General features: G+C 36.4%; 1 protein-coding gene across 1 annotated transcript in view; it reads right to left on the bottom strand.

Annotated features, from left to right (window-relative positions):
• Positions 1–25424, bottom strand: part of Dpyd (dihydropyrimidine dehydrogenase) — an 851011-nt gene that overhangs the window by 491878 nt on the left and 333709 nt on the right. The window contains exon 9 of the mRNA XM_036191420.1: positions 686–793. Within this exon, the coding sequence (XP_036047313.1) occupies positions 686–793 (108 nt within the window). The remainder of the gene's footprint in view (positions 1–685; positions 794–25424) is intronic.

Genomic DNA, 25424 nt, shown 5'->3' with positions numbered 1-25424 from the left:
GGAAACATAAGTTTTGTGAGATTTTTGTGTGTTTGCTTGTTTATCATTTCCACAAATAATTAGATGTAGGAACAGCTATGTCTCAGTCTTCTTCAAACTAAATGCTTAGAAGATTTAGCTCATCTAGTTTTAAAAAAATGCTACAGCATTTTTCATCATCAAGACAAGGGCACTAATTTGGAATAGTCTTCCCTTCAGGTTGTTCTTCTTGGGGTAGTTAAAATAATAGGGTGTCTATCAAACTGTCCTGCTTTAACTGCTTAGAATTACTGCTCCAGTAGAGTCCTTGATCTTCCTGCCTCTGCAGACACACATCACGCCAGACACGAGAAGACTCACTCTACTTTAAAATAGCTCCCAAACTAGAAATCTCACCCTTATTGCTAGAATCTCTTCCAATGTTTGCTGAAGGCTTTTTATTTTGAATTAATTTTTCATGATGCACTTTGTAATACATGTAATACAATAAAAAAAATACCTTATCGTGATACTTTCTTGGAAGAATAGGTGATTTGATGATTCTTGCAAACTGTAGTATTGGCTTTTTAATGTTTTTACCTTGGTGATGTCTATTCAAGGATCCAGATAAGATATGAACAATATCCTACTGAGTTTGAGTTTAATATAAATTTATAATGCTTGGGGAAACACATACAACACTGAGACAGAATACAATAGGTTTTACCTGTTTTACTGCCTTTGGCAACAAGTGGCAAAAAGTCTTTGGATGTGTAAAATCCCTGGTCCTGTGTCAAGCCTTGGAAAATATGGTCCTTTTTGGGTTCTGGCAAGCCTATTTAGTAAAATTCAAAAAATATCATTAGCAATAACTTTCCTAAATGGAGATTAAAATTATGAAAATATTGACGATCTTCAAAATATGTCTCTTGGTAGGAAAAAAAACCCTACAAACATACCAAAATCAGAAATGTAGGTAACACAATTATACTGGCTGGTTTTATGTCAACTTGACCTAAGCAAGAGTCATCAGTTGCAAGCAAACCTCAATTTAGAAAACACCTCCAAAGGATCAAGCTGTAGGCAAGCATGTATGGCATTTTCTTTATTAGTGATTGATGGAGGAGGGCCCAGCCCATTGTGGGTGGTGCCATCTCTGGGCTGGTGGGATCTGAAAGATAAGAGGCTGAGTAACCTAGGGGGAGCAAGCCATCAAGAAGCACCTCTCCAAGGTCTCTGCAGCGGTTCCTGCTTCCAGGATCCTGCCCTGTTTGAGTTCCTGTCCTGGTTCCCTTTGATGATAGGCTACTCTGTGGAAATATAGCCAAATAAACCTTTCCTCTCCAACTTGCCTTTGGTCATGGTGTTCCACCACAGCAATAGAAACCCTAACTGAGACAATGATCTAACAGACCTGTATGCCTTTAATATGAAACTAACAATATATCAGAATATTTGCACTAATTTATATTTATATGCATATATAAATACACATAAGGCATACACAGAGAGAAATATCCTGTGTAATGATACACAAAAGCATAGCATGCACTGTTACAGTATTAGTGAAGAAATTTTACTCTTCTTTATGCTTTAAATAAAAAACGTTTAAAAGGATACTGAGTGTTAAAAACCTTTAACAACAACAACAACAAAAAAACATGGGTATATATTTTATTTAATTAATGGACAAGAAAGATTATTCTAAGGAAAAATGCACATCAATATATCCCCAAGTATAAATGCATTTTACAACAAAAATTCAGCTTCTCATATATTTCACATTGTAAGTGAATTAAAAAATAGGTGATGAATGCTGATGACATGGCTTAGCAGGTAAAGATGCCTGTCATACCACAAACATCCAGACCTGAGTTCAATTGCAGGAACCCATGTAACCCATGTAGAATTGAAAGAGACAACAGGTCCCACAAAGTTGTCTTATGACCTCCATATATTTGCACTGCACACACATGCACACACAAGCGAAGTAATATTAATAATAACAGATTAGTGGTTAAACAGAAAACTTTTAAGAAATAAAATGTTATTCAAAGTTATTTCTTAATATCAAAAAGAAAACCACAAAATTTACAATATATGCATTAATATATAACACTATTCTCCAGTAGATACCCAAAGAATGAAGAGTTGGAAGAAGAATGTTAATAGTTTATAGGTAATAAAAATATTAATTCCATACCTGGCTAAGGAAATGTAAGCTTAGGATTTCCTTATTTTAGAATAAAGGGTTCAAGAAAATTAGAATATATAGTAAGGGTAGAAACATAGCTCTTCTCATACTTTTAGTAGAAACACATTGCCATTGAATTTTTAGAAAATGATTTTCAATCATTTCTAAAGAGATACAAAGACATGCAAATATTCCTTAAATGTAAAAAGTGACCAATGCAAAACACTTTTAAAGGATAAACAAACACTAGAATTGTAATGGTATGAATAAATGAGTTATATTTCCAAAGGTAGAGAACAGAATTTGCCCTTATAATGCATATGTATCAGAGTCCAGGAAAAATTAATAAATAAAATGAACAATTTGGAGATACATTCTTTTTGATGATTCTGGATATTCTATTTTCTTACTGTTTATTTTCTAAATCTTCTGTAGCATGTGCTCATTAACTATGTATGTAAAAACACCACACCAAAGAGATGGCATGTTATCTATTCATTGCACCTTCTCCAAATTCATTACCTCTTCTTCCTTAATTAATTTTTATTTCACACACACACACACACACACACACACACACACACACACACACACACTTGGCACACACACACTTGTGTGTATGGTTAATTATGGTACATGTCTGTATATATACAATGTACTAAGTCCATCCTTGTTGCCCATATGTACATATGCCCAGGGCTGAACACTTGAGACAACCTATGAAGGAACTCATCCCTGGAGAAACCTAATTCTTCCTCTATTAGTAGTCCTTGACCACCTGTAGTTCATCATTTAGAGATGAGACCTTGTGGATGTTCCCTCAACCATAATGATACAACAAGTGGTATTCTCACTATTCAGGTCTTGCCAAAAATGTTGTTGAGATTCTGTAGATTTCTTTCCCTATCACGGCAAGAGAAACCTATCTAGTAGCATGCGTCTTGGTCATCTGGCTCTAAATACAAACCTGTTCCATGATTTTTCTTGAGCCTTATTTGTTGGTATTGGATTCTTGGAGTTTTTCTCTACATTTTTACCAATTGTGATCTCTAATCATTTTCACCTGTTAAGAAAAGCAATCTCTTTGATATGGTGATGGAGCTACACTTATCTGTAAATTAAGCTGATATACTAAATAAAAGTATTTAAAGTAGATCAGAAACAAGGTAAAAAGTTATGAAAGTGGTGGATATCTACTGATGCTATCCTATAACAGGGCCAGAAAATCTTCTTTTGCTGGCTTTTAAGATAATATTTTGAAAATTTGTTAAGAGAGAAAGGAAGCTGTATATTCATAATTATTTTCTGTATCCAACTCTTACATCACTATTATCTGAAGAACTGTAAGACATTCTCTGGACACTACTACTGCCCTTACTAAGCAACTCTTTTCTCTTCAAGAAATGTTCCAAGAGAAAAACACATGAATGTTTTTAAAATTCTTATTTTTATGAAATCATAATAACATAATTATGTTATTTGCTACCTTTCCTCCATCCACCTCTTTACATGTGGTCATTTGCTTTCTCTCAAATTCATGATTTCATTTTTTAAATTGTTGTGATACCTAAGTACAATATGTATACATAGATGTATATATACATATAGCATATATTCACACAAGTATATATATATATATATGTACTTATACATAACAACAACAATAAAACATATAATTATTAATGTATGTTAGTCTTAAATACACAAACACAAACAGTTCTGTCTATGTAAAGTTCCTTGTATATGTATAACCTCAGGACCGACTAGTTGGTATTGGATACAATAATGATTTTTATTCACCCATTCCTTCATTGCTCATTTGGATCAAGTCATGGGCAAAGACAATCGGGTTTCTTCTTCTCATTTAAATCTACATTTGGCACTATGATGGATTTAAAATTTACTGGGTCCGTGTTTCCCTACAAATGTTTTAAAGGGAATTGGCAAGATGTTCTGAGCTATGAATGTTGGCTTAAGAATAAAAAACAAGCCAGTAACCAGACAGACTCGGTATGATTAAATTACTCCTGTATCCTACATATCTCAGGTCACAAATAGAGTCCCAAGACTTATGAAGGCCTTGTCTGTAATGCAGGTAACTTATGTCTCAATGTGGTGACTTAAACACACTTGTCATGGACACTTTGGTAGGTCCTTTAATGCTATGGTATGATCAGGAGCAGGTTGTGGTCACAGACAGATTTTGGAGTAAGTCCCTCCTCATCCACTTAACAGCTTTGTGATCTTGTGTAAGAGCCTGTGATCATGTGCTTTATGTGTCAATTTGACTGAGCTATAGAGTCAGCTATACACTAAAATAGTTACCTATGTGTTACTGTGGATGCTTATCTAAAATGCCGTTTAAAACTGTAATTGTATTACTTTAAGTAAGGACTACCTTAGTATTGTGGGCAGGTCTAATTCTATCAGTCAAAGTCCTTAAGAACAAAACCACAGCTTCCCCAAAAAGAAAAAAAAAAATCCTATTACAGTACTGCAACATCTAGCTTCTTTAGTAGAACAGTTGCCTAGCATGCACAAAGCCCTGCAAAAAACAGGTCCAGTGGAGCATACATGTCATCCCAACACTGGGGAGGAGGGGGCGGGAACTAAAGATATCTTATTGGTGTACATAGTGAGTTCGGGGTCAGTCTGGACTACATGTTAATAACAAGTCCATAGCCATCCTCATTTACATGTACCTCCCCCTCTCTGTCTGTCTGTCTGTCTGTCTGTCTGTCTGTGTCTCTCTCTCTCTCTCTCTCTGCATGTGTGTGTGTGTGTGTGTGTGTGTGTGTGTGTGTGTGTATGTGTAATGCAACTCCATCTTCTTGTGTGAGATCTATTTTGGCTTGTTAGAGCTCTCTGAGTTTTCATCTCTCAAAATTACACTGTTTCCTAAAATAAATGATCAGACATTCTAACATTCTCTCTCTCTCTCTCTCTCTCTCTCTCTCTCTCTCTCTCTCTCTCTCTCACACACACACACACACACACACACACACACACACACACACACACACACTGGTTCTGTTTTTGTAGTAATCTCTGATTTCAAGCCTCTTACTCTCTGTGATAACCACCATTTCCATTAAGCAGGTAAGAATTGCACTATTCTCATGAATGCAAGATTTAGAGATCAACTATGCTGGCGTGTGTTCGTATGTCATTGAGACTTGGTACATAATGAATGTTCAATGAGCCTTTGCTGTAAGATAGGCTTATTTATTCCATAGTTTATAAATTCTCTCAAACTTCATGTCTCCTGGTAAGGAAAAAAATGAAGTTTAAATTACAGTAAAGTTAAATCTTAGCAAATTTAAGTAAAGTTCTACAGGGAAAGAAAAATGAGGCAACCTTAAGTGAAATATGAAAGATAATGAAAGTTGCAAATCCCCATCTATCACAGGAAGACTTCCCTGGGAGTTAGTGACATATTAATAAATAAGGAATGTATCTACATGAGGATGATTTCAAAATGACACAGAAACGACTTTTTAATTCACCTTAGGAAGATGAGAGTTTATGAATAAAGAAAGCTGGACAATGATTCTACAAACAAAATAATTTCATGCTGTCTGCTAATGGTTGTATCTTGCAAGGACTCAAGGGCAAATCTTTGCTCTTTAGGGTGGATGCCCAGGGTTTGGTTGCTACTTTATGTATTACACTAACCAATACCTCCCTATGAAGTATATTTTCACTATTCCCAATGAGAAAGTAAATTCTGTTTACACAGAACTTTTGTTTAACATTTGTTGATTACTGCCTGATAAGTGGGGAATTTGTATAATCAATTCATTTAAAATATCTAAATAACTCTATGGCAACATGTTACTCTTTTCCACATTTTAGATACAGGAAAAGTGAGTCATATATGATCTAAATAGCTGTGCTGAAGGTCCCAGAACAAGTTTCGGGTCCCTGTGTCTCTCCATCTCTGTGTGCGTATGTGAATCTGTATATCTTTGTGTATGTATGTGTAGAGAGGTGCTCATGTATGGGAAGGACAGTGGTTGATGTCAGATGTCATCGCCTTTTGTATCCTAATTATTTGAGACAAGATCTATGAGTTAACCTTGAGCTCGCCAACTTGCCTACACTAGCTAGCCAACAATCCCCAGAAATCCTCTCTTCTCTTGCTGGGATTTACCAATGCATAGCTTCCTTGGTTGGCTCTTCACAAAGGTGTTGTGAAGGTGGGTGCTCTCAAGTGCCCAACAAGCAATACGTTGACTAAGCCATCTCCCTAGCATTTCCATGTGTATAAATTTATAATTATAACTTGTTACATTTTATGCAGATTAATTAGTGGTATTCCAAGGAAGCATTCCAAAAGCATATATTTAGTTTCCCTGTCAAACTATGTTGTATGTGTGTTGCACAGAACAGGTCTATGACCATCTTCCAATCTCTTGATTGAGAAAAAGCTGTCTGCTTCTCTTGACTGTCTTGGTGTTTTGTGATTTTTTTTTTCTAACAAACTTCCATTTTCAAGTATTTTCCTTCTTAAGTGTTCCTTCCTTGGGCATCTGCTGGTTATGTTTCAATATTTGATATTCTTTAAAAACAAAATGTATCCCTGTTTTGTTTCCAAGGCATCTCCCTTTGGAAAAACTACTGAAAAAATAACAGCAGCACAAATAGGCACCACACTCCTTGAGCTCATATCATCCAGTAAGTAATAGAGGAAGAATCAATTATGTGCCTTGATCTTTACAGATACAGGGGACTATGTTTAGGAATCATGGAGATTGTATGTTTGCTGGTGGTACCTCACTGGATCACTTATTTGGTGTTAATCTGAGCAGGAATTTTGTAAGATGTGTGTACTTAAAGGTTTCTGCTGGGGCGACAGCTGAGCATGATGAGAAAGATAGCCACCAGATAAACCTATGTGTGGTGGTATTGCCTTCCCAACAATATTGTGTACCCTAATAAATGTATCTGGGTTCAGAGAACAGACAGACACTAGAACAGAGCCAGAAACGGTGGCTAGAAAATGGGTCAGAGCAAGCTATAGCAGAAGTTGGGTGGTGGTGGTACACGCCTTTAATCCCAGCACTTGGGAGGCAGAGCTAGCAGGATCTCTGAGTTCAAGGCCACTTTAGAAACAGCTAAGCATGGTGACCCACACCTTTAATCCCAGAAACCCAACCTTTAATCCCAGGGAGTGGGAGCAGAAAGATAATGGTATATAAGGCATGAGGACCAGGAACTAAGTGAGTAAAGCATGTAGTTAAGCATTTGGTTGGTTAAGCGTTCAGGCTTTGGAGCAACACAGTTCAGCTGAGATTCATGTGGAGGACTCAGAAGCTTCCAGCCTGAGGAAACAGGATCACCTGAGGAACTAGCAAGGTGAGATAGCCGTGGCTTGTTCTGCTTCTCTGATCTTCCAGTATTCACCCCAATAACTGGCCTCGGGTTTGATTTTATAAATAAGACTCTTTAAGATTCATGCTATACCTATGTTTGTACAGTGTCTCACAAACCTAACTGAAGATAAACCTTACAACAGTGAACATGAGAACTGGTCCCAGTACAAGCCTGCAGCTTACGGAAATGGATGATGCTCTCGGTACTGATGTTCTAAACCGGTACACTGGATGTTGTTATGTCACACAAGTGCTTTTTCAGAAACAAGACTTTAGTAAACAGAACACTACTGATATGGCACCATGCTCAACCTGGTAGGATGAGAGAACAGCAAAATGTAGTTAATGGCAGATTTATTTTCTGCCATTAAACAGCATCTGCCAGCCAGAATGTTCAAAATGTTCTTTTATTTCATTCATATCTTCAACTTTACTTCTTTGATATGTAATATTTGTATTTATTCATTTAGAGGGTAATATATATAATCAAATAAATAAGCAATTCCAGTTTCTCAAAATTATTTGCAAAAGTTGAGAACATCTAAGCTTATGTGTTTTATTCATTTGAAATAGATAGCACAATGTTGTAGGCTCTGGGTATTCTACTGTGCAATATAAGAAAAAATTAATTCTTCTATGCAACTATCTCAGTATGTTATTCAACTTCTTTCTCGCAATGACTTATCTAACTCTTAGGTCTTGTAATTTATTCTAGTATCACACTTTCTTCTCAAAGAAGACAATATGAGATGCTGGGGATAGAGTGTGTGCACATGCTTGCATGTGCGTGTGTGCGTGTGTGCATTTGAGAGAGAGGGGGGAGAGGGAGAGAGAGAAACAGAAAGAGAGAGACAGACACACAGAGAGAGTGTATTAGAAAACATAAATATTTCCTATATGATACCCCAGCTATTGGGATTACAATATGGAAGTCAATCAAACAAGCCTTTCAAGGCCCTGTGTATTCTGCAATGCCACGAACAATTATGAAGTTTTGCATCTGTCATTTAAAGATCACTTATATGAATCAAAGGATTTAAATCTTGCTTCTGAGAGACAATAGTGCCATATGGGTCATCATTCTGGGATCCATATATTGATTAGAAAGAGAACAGATCAATGATACCCTATTGTGATTCGTTTTTCAATAAAAGCCCCTGCCTTCTCCCTGACACCCCACTGTAAATATAGATGGTTTTGAGTGTTAGGGCTGAATACAGAAAGAATGGAGCAATTCAATATAACACCTATGAAATTAGATCACCATGGATCACAATAATATTCATTTCATTGATTTTTCAAATCCCCATTAAACATCTGCTTCCTGGAACTGCCATCTGGGCTCTCTCAATGAGAACACACACACATTACTTGTGTGTGCCACACAACTGGCTAAAGCAGAACAGGATAAGACATTTATAAAAATGTTATAAATGGAACTAGCACTTCAAACCATAATTTCCCACAATACACAGGTGTTTCTGTACAAAATCATATAGCAACACCACAGCATTGTTGCGTACTGAGCTTTTCTTTCAAAAATTTCAAGATGATTAAAATATATTACCTTCAATATATGAAACAGAAAAAAGTGTGAAAAGTATCTGATGAGAGTATGCAATAACTGAAATTGATAATTACATGATGTACAGGTGTATTTGAAAAAGCCCTCATACCATGTGTAGAAAATATGAACAAATTATCTCATGCCGCTCTAGTCAGTACATATAACTTTGTTATGTCCAGGTTTGAGAAATTTCTTAATAATAATGATAATAAGATGAAGATAAATTTAAAAAGAAGGGAAAAATGAAAAAACTAGAAAAATATCAAACTAGTATATTCACAAGTATATATGCATACATGAAAACTGAATATGAGTCACTGTTGACAAATAAGTTCTTAACACTTTTATTCTGATTTCATCTTACTCCTGTTTTATCTGTAGGACTGGATACAACAAACTCGCTGGAAAAGATAGGAAGACCTCCCCCTCCCCTTTCTTTCTACTTTTGTAGTGCTCTAATTTTCTTAAAATTAGCACTTATTTTAATAATTAAAATTTAATTTTAACATAACACAAGGTCTAATTAAAATCCCCTTTCTAAAGTGCATGTATGAATGGAACACATTTCTATCAAAAATTATATATTCTGCTCTGAATTTTGATATTAATATTACAATATGTTATGTTTTTGTCTCCCAGCTCTTTACTCTCTTCCTCTTCTTCATATCCATCCCTTCTCTGCTTTGTTTGGTTTTCTCCTTTGGCATTTGTTATAAACAATTTCCTTAAATTTTAATCTTCACATTGTCAACTAAGGGTAAGGGAAACTCAAGCAATACGCCCCAGGCAATTTTTTTTTTACATGATTGGAATTCTTAGATGGTCTTAGGAAATTACTATTTAGGGCTGTGTAAGTAGACTATATTCCAAAGTAAAGAAATCATTAATAATAAAATACTAAAAAGGAACAGTTATATTACAAAATAAATCTACCAGCCTTACAAAGAAAACAAATTTGCAACTGCCACCTGCTGTGGAGATGAGGCAGTAATCTCAGCACCAGGAAATAAAAAGGAAGAGAAGAGAACAAATACAAAAGCACAGACATTAAAAAAGTAATTAAAACACTTATCTCCATCGACATACATAACGAAAAAACCCTCAGCCAACCACCTAAAAACATACTCTATTGAACTGCACAGCAGGCAACGACATTAAAGCTGCCACCATAAACACACATTCTGTGGAGGAAGAGGATCCTTTAAAAATGGAGTCTCCAAAGTGTCACTAATGTGTTAATCACCAGTAAATGCACCACACATTCATTGTATTGCATTAGTTACTTTCTTAAAGGTAGTTTTTAAAAATTATTCTTCTGTTTTTATTCAAATAAATACTTTAATACAGGCACTGGTAACCTCTTTATTTGTAACAATTCTAGTGTGTTCTGTGATCATATTATGAAAATTAAGCCTTCTGAATGTGGAAAACCTTCATGTGGTAATGCTTAACATAATATAAATTTAGATAATGCATTTAAATACTTCCATCCAAAGCCAAAATTATTCATTATTAGGGTATAGTAAGTATCAGGGTAAAGTAAGGTGAGACACCCTGCAGGAGTTGGAATCGTGGTTATAACTGACATGGAAGTGAAGACTTTTTTTGAATTTCTAAGTGTGTTCTCATCTTTAGAGCTCTGCAAAGTGAAACAAAGCCAGCCCAGGAAGTGGCCGGTCAGGTGCCAAATGTGCTTGGTGGCTCTCAGCTGCAGAACGTGTTTCTTTTATCTATGTGATTTTCCTAGGTGTATGTAGGTAAAGCTGTTCTTAAACAGGTGTCCCTCTTGTTCTTACCTCTGGGTGCTAGATTGCAGACATGTACTACTAATTTCAGCTGCTGAAAATATTCTTGATGGATGTATTTGATCAACAATCCTAGAAACACATGGCTGACCTTCTCAAATATGTTTCCATCTGTATGAGTTATATTGTCTAGACATGTGATTAGTAACTTTGCCTGTCTTTTCATAGAATCTAAGACTGTCAAAAATATATTTACATTTCACCGTGTGTGTATGAGTGTGAGAGACAGAGAGAGACAGAGAGCTGGTGCCTCTCATTGCACTCCTTACAGAGCCTCTAGGTCAAATATGGTAGAAGTGTCACACTCCTCAGCCCTAAGCTTGCAATGTTCTATACCACATCCATTACAAGTGCACAGACCTGGCTTTGAACATCACATGTGTTGAACTACTCACACTCACATGTGATAATCACAGCAAACCACCAGAGAACACTACTTTCTGCAAGAACTTGTATGGCATGCCTGGGTAACAAGAAACAGGGTTTTCTACCACCATACATGACTGTATTCATAACACTATATCAGCAAATATGAACTGTTTAATGTTGCATAATCACAGCTATTTAAAATTTAAGTCCCAATTTCCTTCTCTCTAAGACCTGCTTTGCAGGGAGATTAATTAATTGATATAACATATCTCAATATCACAGTCTCACAGTGACTTACATATGAAAACGCTAGTACATGAGCTGACTTTTGTACATTTTAACTTAAAAAAATCTTATAATTTTCATATTTATACTCTTGATCTTTTCTCTGATTTGTAGTATTATTTTCATATAAAACACCAAAACAAGATCCACAGCAACAAACATTGACCAAATTGAGATATCCATAAATAATGGTATTCCACATTACAAAACTGGTAAGTTACCTATATGGTGCATATTTGTGTTAAAGAGAATAAAATAGAAAATAACACAATATATTATGTTTAACTATTGGATTTTAATATCAATTGTGATTTTTTTTAAAAAGAGTTGTGATTATAGTATGTCAGAAACAGAAATCTTAGCTGTTTAGTTTATTAACTGCTTATTCAGACATTAATATTTATAGAATATCCACTACTTGCTGTAGAAGTAATTAAGTGTTGGGCATACATAGATGCATGTAGATATCCCAGTGTGGCAGAACAAAGACATGAATTTAAAAGTTTGAAATGGAAAAAGCTACATGATAGGAGAGAGGGGGGCACAAAGTGGACAGGGTGAGTTACAAATTTCAGGGCACCAGGACCAAAGGAAATATACTTCAACTCAATTCTGAGAGGTCAGGGCCAATGTCCAATTGAAGGAGCTGGTCAAAAAAAATCACTAGGTTTGGTGAAACAAAGGTTATACATGCAATCTGAAGTGGGGCAAAGAACTTTCAGGACAACTTAAGGAAAAAGATTGGAGTAGAAAAAAAATTGAAATGAAAAGTAGGTAGTTCCCACCACGAAAGGACAGTCAAGTGATACTAGGTAGTTAGGATTTACATCAAAGAGATGTTTCATCAAAGAAGACAATGAGTTTGGTCTACTCAAGAAGACAAGTGGTAGTCATGTGTAGGGGTGATTTTCAGGTTAGGAAGAGAGGGAAGGGGAACATGTAAAGGCATACTACAAAAATCCAGGTGGAAAAGAAAAACATCCCTTATGCTCCTCTACCTTCAGGACTTTCAGCTTCCATAACAAAGGCTCAGTAGTAGCATGGCCTATCTGGAGCAAAAATGTCACTCGAGCTAACCTAATGTGGGTGATGTATTTATACGAAGACATATATGAAGGTATCAGGTGTCAAGGACAGAAATGCAAATTTCACTTTCAGTTACAGTGCTTCATAGACATTTTATATATGAAATTTGAGACGGTGCCCTCCTCATTTTCTAGAGGTATGCTTTTACTCTCCTCTTAATAGAGGCTGTTACTGGGATTGAGGAATGAGCTCAAACTGAGACATAGAAGACTAAGAACATTTCTATCCTTATGTCAGTTTTGGCCAATTTCATAGGATTTGGCATCTTGTAGTTATATGGAGGAGAGAAAGCTCCAGTGTCAGAGCAGTCTTAGTTCCTGCTTTAGTGAACATTTCCATAGTAACAGAACTGACTGTGGCACAGAGAAAGTGGAAAGCAGGAAGGCTCAAGGGAAACAATACTGCTCTAATATCTTTAATGTGAAATGAGTTATCTAAGAGATTTGTCCTCTAGGTAGGTAACTAAGTAACCATAAATTATGAATGAAGTTCATGAGCGAAATGTAGTCAGCCAAACAAAATGAGAAATTATCAACAAAGAGATGGATCTAGAAGCCAGGAACGTTAGTCAGCTAACTGAGGAAAGTATAAAAGGAACCAAAAATGAAGGTCAAAGGTAGTTGCTTGTTTTCACTCTTTGTTCTTTGAGGACCTGCCACCCAGCTCCCAAATAAATATACATGGAGACTTAGTATTACTTAGGAAGGTATGGCCTTAGCTTGGCTTGTTTCTAACCAGATTTTGTTAAATTATTCTGTCTACCTTTTGCCTCTGGACTTTTACCTTTCTCTATTTATTTCTTTACTTCTTACTCCTTGGCTTGATGTGTAGCTGGGTGGCTGATCCCTGGAATCCTACTCTCCTTCTCATTTTGCTCCTTGATCTTTTCTCCCCAGATTTCTACCCCTATTTATTTTCTCTGCCCGCCAGCCCTGCCTATCCTTTCTCCTTCCCTGCTTTCTAGCTGCTTATTAGAACAATCATGTGTTGTAGACAGGCACAGTAACACAGCTTCACAGAGTTAAACTAATCCAACATAAAAGAATGCAACACATCTTTGCATCATTAAACAATTATTTCATAGCATCAACAAATGTAACACATCTTAAAATAATATTCTACAACAATCAAAGTCAGAGCCGAAGAGAGTCATCTTCAACTTTAAGCATGGTGATGGTGGTGGAGGAGGACACAAAATACATAACTGAAAAATGTAGCAGAGAACAGTACCCTAGGAACTTAGCAATTGGAGGTACTAATTTGAACTTTATAGACTACAGAACAGAGACAGACACACACACTAAGGATCATGTAGTATACAATAATGAACACTATAAGACATAAAATCATGTATCTCAAAGAAATACCTTTTAATTTAAAGTTTATGGAAATGTTCATGACACTTGGGAAATAATTTTATTTTATTTTTTCAGGTTAAGTACAAGAAAACTGACTTCCAATTAATTTTACTAATACTGTATCCTGAGGGGGTCTTTTGAAAGAGATAATTAACCAGAGCAAATTAACAAAGCATAAACGTGTGGTCAGTTTAGTTTTCTGTGTTGTTAGGGTGTGTATCCATGGGCTACACCATCCTGGGTATATATATGTTAGAAACTTTTAACTCAATTGAATATACATCTATGTTCTGTTTTTCCCTAAACAACCCACATGATTAATAATTATTTAAGTTTTATAACACAAACTATTGATATCTACTAGAAAATGTTAATCAATAACATTATTTATAGCATTTATATATAATTTAGAGACTATTTAGATTAGATGGAATATTACGTCAGTTGGAGTAATACTTCACTGGAATCAACTGTCAGGCTTCTCTTACACCTATGAAAACAACAGTGCTGGCAGGGAGGTTCCATGCCTCCTCCAGTGCCATAGAATCCCTCAGAAAGTCATATTTTCAGGTGGCTTTCCTAGCTACATGTAATAGGGTGTTAGAAAGCAAAGCCGATAAGGACTAGTGGATAGGAGAAATGTGATGACGGTGGCAGCATTAGACTATTGCTGACACCCTTCTCTAAGCCTGTACCTTGGCTACTGTTCTACTACTGTAAAGGTACATCATGACCAAGGCAACCCTTGTAAAGAGAGCTTTAATTGGGGGCTCACTTCAAGCTTTAGAGTCTTAGCACTGTGGCAGGCAGAGAAGCATGGGGCTGGCAGCATCCTAATCTATAGGCAGGCAGGCAAGCTGGGAGAGGGGGAGAGAAGGAGAGAGAGACAGAGAGAGACAGAGAGAGAGAGAAAGGGAGAGAGGGAGAGAGGGTGGGAGGGAGGGAGGGAGGGAGGGACAGAGAGAGAGACAGACAGACAGACAGACAGAGAGCCAGAGACAGAGAGAGCTTGAGCCTGGCATGGGCTTTTGACCCCTCAATGACACATACCTCCTCCCACAAGGCCACACCACCCAATCCTTTCCTACCAGTTCTACTAATGGAGGACTAAGCATCCAACTGTGTCTTCCCAGGGTGGGGAGGCGTTCTCATTCAAGCTCCTACAGAGTGTGCCAGGTAGCACATTAGCCTCTCTCTGTGTGTCATTCTCCTCACTCGTCAGATGTCTTTGAGTGTCCACTCCTCAGCTTTTTAATGGTGCTGATTTATGAAACATTTATGAAGACAGGAAACATTTAAGTTCTTTTTGTCATGTGTTCAGCAAAGAGACAATAGTTACCATGGATCGTGGCTCAAATCAGGGAAACAAAATTATGATTCTGTTCCTCTTTGGAAATTAGTTAGCTTCTCTAATGAGCTATGTAGCACTCACATTCACAAATTAAATTAGACTCAAATTCACCTAAACCACTCTGTACCATAGCAGACCACACAATTCGACAGTGTCAATAAAATTCTCACATTTTTATGTCAGTATAAAATAACAACTTATATCCTGAATGTCTTTGGTTTAATAAATGGAGCAATTGATATTTTGACAAATTTTTGGTCAGTTTTTGAATAGAAGATTTCTGTTCTGATCTACTGTCTTGAGGTATTTATTGACGCTTTGTTCGTACATTTTACAGATTTTAAAGGAAAAAGAAAGAAAATCTAGTATAGCTATTTTCACCAAAAAGTACCTTATATACCTGCCTAGCCCTGTACAAGCTCATGAGTAATGAATACTTTAATAACGTATATTTGAAGGCCATTCTGTTACTTAGAAATATTTTCAGTATGTTGATCGATGGTACAACATTTAGCTGGGTATCTTCTTACCCGTTTGCTAATGAGAAAGTAAAGTGCAGGGAAGTGGAATGTGCTTTCTAATATCTCACAGTAACTAGAAAAAGCTAGATTTAAATAAACTTAAGTTTTTAACCCAAAGCGTCCTCCACAATTCTGTAAAATGGATGTTAGAGGGGCCAGGAGATTGTTCAGCAGAATACATACTGCTCTTGCAGATGATCCAGAGCCCACAATCCGAAACCCAGAGCACACAGAACAGTACTGACCACCACCTCTCCCTCCAGTTCCAGGGTGATGGGTGTATGTGTTCAGATAACACATCACTTTTAAGGTTAGGAAGGGGAAAAAAAGTTATTACCCTAGCCTGACAATTTGGCATACAATTAGGCCTTCAGCAGTTTTATTCACAATAAGGAAAACTGACTTGGAGGGTTAGTGGGTAATTATTCTCTTACCATCTACTCTGCACTGAAGTGCCAGACAATTTTAAGTAAAACATGCCTCCTTGTATTTAAATGATCTTGTAAAGAATACTCTATGCCCAACTCGTTTGTTTAAAGTGCAGATCTACCATGACAAACCTATCATCAATTCATTTCGAGGAAAGGGTAATAATTAAAGTGTTATTCTCATTCTTCCACGGCAAGTCATTTGACCTGTGTTAAATCAAGTATCAAATGTTCATTCATTATTTCTACATGAAGAATTCAGCCATCTCAAAAAAGTATAAATCTTCATTTGTCAAGTTTAAACTGTACCTGTCCCAGTTGCTCTCAGAGCTCATAGCTCTTTATTTCTTAATGGTAGCAAAATATTGTCAAGCCACACAATGTCCCTTCAGTCTCAGACAACCCCTGGAATCAATAATATGTGTAAATTGTTAAGGAGAACAGAATACAAGCATGGTCTCGTTAAGCATATTGAGCTGTGATAGTGCAGGAGACTCCCTTGTGTGGCCTGTGATCAATTTTAATCTCCTGACCAGAAATAAAAGAATGCAAACTACTGGTGCCAGATTCATCTTGAAAGAAAAAACTATATAGATTTGCATAGCTGCAGCTGAAATGAAAGAGTTAATTAAACTGGTGTTCCAGGAAAGAATACATCTAAATTATCATTCCCCATCATTCCTCTCCTTACTTCCAGGTCCTCTACTGAGAGAACTGAAAATGGATAAAGTATACACAAATACATCTTTGTGGAGATAAGATCAACATACTACAGAAAAGACCCTAGAACTGTATGTTTTATTGTTGCATGGTTTCAAGTGGAATCTAGTTATCTAATACAATTTTATATAATTTTTATGTTTTATAGTCTCAAATAGACTAATAATTTTATGCCTAATTTCTCAAGATGAAATTACTAATGTTTATCAAAGAAAGAATGCAACATCTTGTTATACCATGAGCAACTGGTTCCAAAATGCATATATTCAGATACATGGGTACATTTAAAGGGTTTTGGAATGCAAAGTATCTGTAAGGTGAAAAACAGAAAATATCACCCTGCACATACATTTATTCCTATAACTAAATCCATGTCTCTATACATGTGTGTATATATATATATATATATATATATATATATATATATATATATGCATTTTCATATAAGTGCACATATGTCCTCATTTTTCTATAAGAATAAAAAGTAAGTTATTTCATTGTTTCCTGATAAGTGAATATAAGGTATTTAGGAATTTTACAAGGATAATCAAGATAGTTATAATTTTAAACTTCTGTAGTTATAATTAGTTTTCTCAATGATATCAGCAAAATTACTTCCATATATCACTGTTATGAACACATCAGGTTCTGTGTATTCACATACCTTGTGAACTGATGGTATGGACACAGATACCAGGGTCTTACACTCAAGCCTGCTTCATGCAGTTATAGGATCTTAAGCAACTTCACCAAACACCTTTTAATCACAGGCCCCTTATCTTTAAGATAATAAATTCTTCAATAGCATGAGGATTATAAGGACTTTGTAATTAAAATAAAAGATGAGGGCAAGTCTAAATGTGTTTGGGGGACTCAACTGTTGAACTGTGAGGTGTTAGCTACAGGAAAATATATTCTGTCTTGCTCATTCATTGCTTTGTAAACATTGGTTATGTGCTATGGATGTCACAAGGACTATGTTAGGAAATAAAGATGAGCCAAACACTCTAACAATCTGACCTTCCAAATTGTTTAACTTCTTCTGGGAACCAGCCTTTGAATTTGCAATTAGAATACTAATATTTATCTTGGAGAACTGATATGAGGATCGGATGTAATTAATTATGTAACATCCCCCTCATAGCCCTAGCTACATAAAGGAGATGGTCAACATATGCTCACAGAGTGAAGGAATAAAAACACTGGCAGAATAAATGGATTAATGTATGCTTGGATAGGTGAATTGGTGGATGGATATATAAGATTTGTTATGACAAATAGAGAATGAACAAATTGAGCAAGTATCAGTAAAGAGCTGACAGGCAAAATGTAAATGTTGAGATAGCAAGATGAATTAGCAGGTAAAGGTGTCTGCAAAACAAGCCTGAGGAGCTGAGTTCAATCACCAGGGCCCACAAGGTGGAGAGAACCAACTCCTAAAAGCTGTCCTTTGTCTTCCACAATCCCACCAACAGAGTCATCCTCAATACACACACACACACACACACACACACACACACACACACACACACACACACACACACCACTCATCAAGCTCAAGAAATAAACAATTCAAAGGATTCAGGAAGTCCCTGAAACTGATCAGGTATACTATGTTCAATTCTCACTAAATGTATATGAGCAGTAAGGACTACTGACAGACACTCAGACAAATTGAGATGCTAAAGGGTTCCAACCTAAGCTGCCTGCAAGAAGCAGAGACAATCTGAGCTATCTTAGAAGATTACTAGACCAGCAGTGCTATCTAGAAAAAGTAGAGAACTGCTGAGCTCTCTGAAAATGGTAGAGACAAGCCAAACTTCCTGAAAGAAAGTAAGAACCAACTGTCTCCAAATGACTCTATAATCAGGTAAGGTGCCTGGAGTTTGTCTAGTGCGTTCCATGTTTCCATCTTTCTTGTCAACTATGATAACTTGGATTTTTGTTAATGCAGCTTCCTAGAGTAATATCTGGTTCTCTAAGGAACGTCTTCACTCATGCTTCCACAAGTAACCCCAAATACAGTTCATTAACTTACCAAGTTGGGTTTTTGTAATATCCTACATTTTTGTCTGTCATTTGTTTCTTATCTGGAATGAGATATTTGTTGATGTCTTACAGGAATAGTGTCACATAGCACCAATTCATAGCTCAAATTTGGCAGTAGATTTGAACTAATATTCTTAAGTCCACGGGGAAGGACTGATTTTATCATTTGATTTAAAATTGATTGATATAAAAAAGTTCCGCAAAAAAAATGTAAGAAGTTGGGTTCACTTTGACATTTTTATTTTAAAAACAGTGATTCTTTCAGACAAGAGAAATAAATTAGTAATTAAATCTATTTCTATACATAAATTTTAGAATTTAAAAATCTTTTATTTTGCTTCATAGGTGCTGTTAACTACATAGCCAAGTGAAAACTAGTTTTATCCATCCCAGTGTGCCATTCTAGTCCAATCCAGTTCTACCCACACCTAAAGCCTATTAGTTTAATGAGCTCTGTGGCTAGAGTAATGGTATCAGCTGTTCCTCTTTTTGCATAGTTAGGTAACTCTACATTTATTTTAGTGGGGAAGTGGGAAAGAAGCCAGGAAAGTGCCTGCATCCTAAGTGGAAAAGAAATTATGGAATACCAGACCTAACCAGGTGGTTAGTAGACAGACAAATCTGGCAATAATGTGGTTAAGCAGAACAAGGGCCAAGCAAAGGCCCGATGAGAATCCACAGCCCAGGACAGACAAAGCAGGAGAGAGGAGCCCCAGAGGAAGACTCCAAGCAAAGCAAGGCACATGCTGTACAGCAGGGACAGAAGGCCTTCACAAAACTGCAATGGTGAGGTCTAGATATCTGAAATACTTTAGAAGAACAATACTATCTGACAAAATTTTTGATAATTATACTCAATCAATTTCCAAGTACATATGAACTTGCCTGATTTAAATAATGTGTTAACTGAGAAGAGACTTTGGATTAGTTTCTACATATATCTTGGTGTTTTTGTTTGAGAAAGATTTATAAATAATGCAAGCAGTGTAACTTCATTGTAAAATAAACTGATTAAGTGATTACTTGACTTAGTAGGTTACTAGAGTCCCTTCTAACATTTCAAAACCATTTACACAGAGAGGTTATGTAAAGAATATATTTCTATATTCTCTTCTCAAATAGTTTTTAGACCTCTCTCTCCAATTCTTTTAAAATAGGCACCACTGTCTAAGGTAGTTTAATACATGAACTTGGGATAAACTTCCTATCATAACAACCTAAGTCTTAGCCAATCAAGTAATTTTCCATCAGCTTCTTTATACCTCTTGTTTTATTTGTTTGTTTATTTGTTTATTTGATTTTCTTGAGACAGAGTTTCTCCATGTAGTTTTGGTCCCTGTCTTGGATCCTGCTCTGTAGATGAGGCTGGCCTCTAACTCACAGAGACCGACCTGGCTCTGCCCCCCAAGTGCTGGGATTAAAGGCCTGTGCCACCACCACCTGGCTTCTTGTTTGGTCTTTTTGTTATTTTTTTTCTTTGATTGAAAACAGATTATTTTCCTATATCATAGTCTTTATTATGGTTTTCCCTCACTCGGCTCCTCCAATTTCCTCCCTTCCACCTCCCCTCCCATCCAGATCCACTCCCATTCTGTCTCTCTTAATAGATGGATGTTACTCTTGTGTTCTTCTAAATAAGCATGAGGATGATATGCCAGAAAATATTATCTACATTCTCATGGCTACAAAGTAGGATAGGTAGGATGTGATGGGTTAAGGGTCACAGAAAAATCCAAAGACACTGAAAATTTATCTCTGTCCTCTTTTTAAAATACTTAACAAAATTCTTAGAAGAACTGAGGTATTTTCATACTGACACCTTGAATCACCTTTCAAACAAACAGAAGTAAAAATCTCCATAGCCTCATCGTTTACATAGCATTCAGCAGTACTGGATAAAGAGAGGAAGAGTGAATGCTGATCTGTAATATCTATCATAATCCCAAATACTTACTTTATATTCAATCTTCATAGAGCCCCTGTATTTATATTAAGTGGTATTAAAATGAAATGGAGTTTGATAGAGCTGCTTAATATTGTGATAGTACATGAAAATGGCATTATCTCTGTGCAGTTTTATTTTGTGATTAAAAATAACAAGATACACCTGATCAATAAACAGAAAAATCAAAGTGTTTGTTCCTGCTAGGCTGTTCTAACAAGGATTAATCTCGGGAAGATCTGTGCATAGCTATCACTGTGGCTTTTAATCCTCTTACTCCAGTGGGTCTAAAATACTTGTTATTAGTACTAATATAAAAACATAATACTTTTCATATGGCTACCCACTCAAACGAAGGGGTTAATGGTAAAGTAATTCTTTAATGATGTAAACGATTCCTCCCATGTGTCTGCAAAATAGCTCTGGTGTTTTTCATATAAAATTATTCACATATAGAAACATTATTATCTTTGCAGTTAATATGCACCTCAATGAAAAGTTCATGGTTTGGAGTAATTAAGGAAGGTAGCATCCTTAATAAAAGTGTAATGCATATATCATTTATTAAGTAGAAAACACTGTCTTTAATTTAGCCTTTAATTTTATCTGTGATGATTGCATATAAAATGACAAAGCTAGATATGTAGAGTAATTGCCTAGCATTTGTGAGGCCCCAGGTTAAATATCTAGCTCTGCATAAAGTGTGCACTGAGGTACATATCTGCAATTCTAGAACTTTGGAGATGGAGGCAGAAAGATTAAAAGTTCCTGGTCATACTCAGCTACACAGGGAGTTTGAAGGGAGCCTGTGCTTCAAGAAACCCCAACTCAAAACAAAAGGAAACCCCCAGACAAATTGTATCATGGCAGTTGGTTCGTTTTTCTACCAAGCAACCTCTGCCCCTATTCAACATGCTGAAAAAGCCTTCCCTCAATTTTTTCCAAACAACATGTACTACTATGAAATACTGAGATAATCAAAGCCAAGGTAACACTATGTGTCCCAGTTAAGAGTCTAGCACATAGTTATAATATAGTTTGGAAATATTGAGAATGATTATTATGTGTGCTAGGTTTTCATTGCTACCCAAAATATTAGAATGACATAGTTAGGACCAATAACCTCTGTGTTAATCATCAATGAATTTTAACCTGAAAACCCTCTTTCCCACGTTCTTTGAGGAAAATATTTTAAGTCTTTATCAAACAAGGCAAGAATTTGCTTGTGCTGTATTCTCACAGAAATAAACTATCACTATTCTGAAAATGATTCAGAAAATGTGGGTATGTCACTAAAATTCTTCCAAGATTTTTTAAGCCATTCTTCAACATTTATTAATACAACACTCACCACTATTCCACACATACTATTAGGTGATTTCAGTAGTAAAAAAAAATTGCATTTATATGCTACACTGAGAAAATGAAAAGGCATATGCTCAACCATTTCACCTGTTATTACAAAATAAGTATGGTTATTTGTGAAAATGGAACAATTTTTCTGGATCTTGGAAGAACAAGATCAAGACACCATCCTGTTTGGTGTCTAATGATAAATTCTTCCTCAAGATGACATCTTGTTTGTGTCCTCAGTTCGTAGAAGGGGTAGCCAGACTCCCGTGGGAATATTTATAAAGGCATCTATCCCATACATGAGTATGATGCTTTTGTGTCCCAGTCACCTTCCATAGGACTTGCTTCCAAACACCAAAGTGGGAATAGGGTTTCATCAGTGAGGCATAGGAATAAATGTTGCTTTCAAATTAGACTTACTTCCACAGATTTTTAAAATTCATTTTTTTTTCATTTTACAAACCAAACACAGTTCCTTCTCCCTCCCCTCAAATTTCCCCAATCCCATACCCCATCCAGTCCTCAGAGAGGGTAAGGCCTCCCTTGGGGAGTTAACAAAATCTGGCATACTAAGTTGAGGCAGGACCAAGCCCCTCCCCACTGTGTCAAAGCTGAGAAAAGTATTCCACCCTAGGGAATGTGTTTCAAAAAGTTATTTCATGTACCCAGGGTAAGTTATGGTCCCACTGCCAGGAGATCCACAAATAGATCTAGCCATATAACTGTCACCCACAGGGCATAGCTCAGTCCTATGCATGTTCTCCAGCTGACAGTCCAGAGTCCATGGGCTCCCCCCAGCTTGGGTCATCTGTCTCTGTGGTGTTCCCCATCATGATCTTAACCTCACTTGTTCCTGTGTTCCCTCCTCCCTCTCTTCAACTGATGTCTGGGAGCTCAGCCCAGTGCTTGGTTGTGGCTCACTTGCCTGAACTTACCTTCCCCTATAATCTGATTAGTGACTACCCTAATTGTCATTATAGAACCTACACCCAGTAACTGATGGAAGCAGAAGCAGTGATTTACAAACAAGCTTTAGGGGATTTTATTTACAGGTTGGGGCATGTAGCTCAGTGGTAGGGCATGTGTACACCAAAGGCACTGCATGGGTTTCATCCTCAACATTTGGGATAAAACAAAGATTTTATTTAAAAGGAATGCTTAGAAAAGCATGAGCAAGTAACCAAAGAACCAGAAGAGAATATTTGCATCTGGACAAAATAATTCAGTACCCATGCTATTAATGAATAAGCAAAAATATTCACTTTGTGTTTTCAATAGGTTAAGCATTATATAATGGATTTTATAGCCCCTCACATTTATGAGAGTGTGGATTCTATCCACCTATAAGTTAGAGAGCATAAAATCTACCATCAATACTCATAAAACCAGGGAGAGCTAGAAATAAGACACGGTTTATGGATGACAAGCTCAGAGAGGGGCTTGACTTGTATAAAACTTCAGATAATTACTGCCAGTGCTGAGGCGGGATCTGGTTACTAAATTCTCAGCCACACTTCATGTTCATTAACAATGGAAGAATCATGACTGCTCATCAAAATCAATTGAGTGTATAGCTTCCCCTACCCATGCAAATATACTTCCAATGTATATTTTTAATCACTTAAAAGTGATTAAAGTTAGAAAGGACTATTCAATGAGTTGAAAAGGTTGTTGATATCATAAAACTCCACTGTCTCAGACTTGAGAAAACAGGTCTAAAAATTTAAATATTCTTACCTACTATAATCTGGTTAACAGTAAACATAACATGTTTAATCCAAAAACTTACATGGTGTCTTTCTCTCATTTCTGCCTTAGTTATGTAGAATTTCAGACTTATAAAAACCTAGAGCCATTGCCAAGTTTTTCAGATGTGCCTATGAAACAATTTTAGAAACTGTTCAGATGGCTCAGCTGGTAAGAACACTTGATGAAGACCTGAATTTCTTTCCCAGGACCCAAACAGAAACTCAGAAATGTTGGTAACCCTAGTTATGGGGGATCTGACACTCTCTTCTGGCCTCTACAGATACCAGGTATGCACACAGTACACATAATACATTCAGGCAGACACTCATACATGAAAAATGAAAATAAACAAATCTTTTTAAGAAAAACACTCAGACTGCTAAACTCTGCAGTATTGTCAGACTATCGATGATACCTATTTACAAATTAGTATGCATTTAAGGATCAGCATGTCCTTGGTGTTCACAGTCCACAATAATTAATATTATTTTATTCACTTTTTGGTGAATTCCTAAAAGCAAGGTCTTTTTTAGTTTTTCTCTATACTCTTATTGAAAATTTTCATGAACATCTGAGTGTGTATGCGGTGGGTGTATGTGTGTGTGTGTTGAATCAGCAAACTGAAAATGAAATATAAAAGAGTAACAAAGCTTCAGACACTTGAGAGATGATCTCATACAATTGAAAATATGTAAAATGCACTCTTAAAAAGTTCTGAGAGTAATTTTAAGTGTTTCATAGCAACAAGAAAAGTTACAAAGTAATACATTTTTTTTTTCAGTTTTGCCATCTCTAAGGCATGAATGGAAGCACTATTGTATGTTAAAGTGCATTCCTTCAATAGGCTATTTTTTTGAGAGTCTTTCACCATGAGTAGACTGCTGACTTTTGGCACCTATTTGGTAGGATTTGGTAGGATTCACAAATAAGACCATCTGGCCTAGGAAAAATAAATTTATAATTTGTGTGTGTGAGAGTGAGAATGTGTGGATCTGTAGGTTGTTCCCCCAGGATCTGAAGTTACAGGTGGTTGTGTCATCTGATGATGGTTAACTGAACTTGAGGCCCCTGGAACTGTGGCAAACACTCTTAACCATGCAACCTTTCCCCAGCCCCATAAAAATACCATGGTCTCTAGGTATGTCAGGTAACACCATGCCTGAAGATGGGACAAACTTAAGAGTGAAGCATCTCCCAGGAGCCTGTTGGAGCTACCAAGCATTTGCTCAGAGATTCTGTCTAGGGCTGGAGGGGAGTCTGTTGCTAGGCATCAGGTACAAGAACATAGACAGAAATGAGAATAATTAAATCCTT

The sequence above is a fragment of the Onychomys torridus genome, chromosome 6 (assembly GCF_903995425.1).
Source record: "Onychomys torridus chromosome 6, mOncTor1.1, whole genome shotgun sequence".
Lineage (NCBI taxonomy): Eukaryota > Metazoa > Chordata > Mammalia > Rodentia > Cricetidae > Onychomys > Onychomys torridus.
Note: the sequence above shows the minus strand (reverse complement) of the source record. Positions and strands in the feature narration are given on the sequence as shown.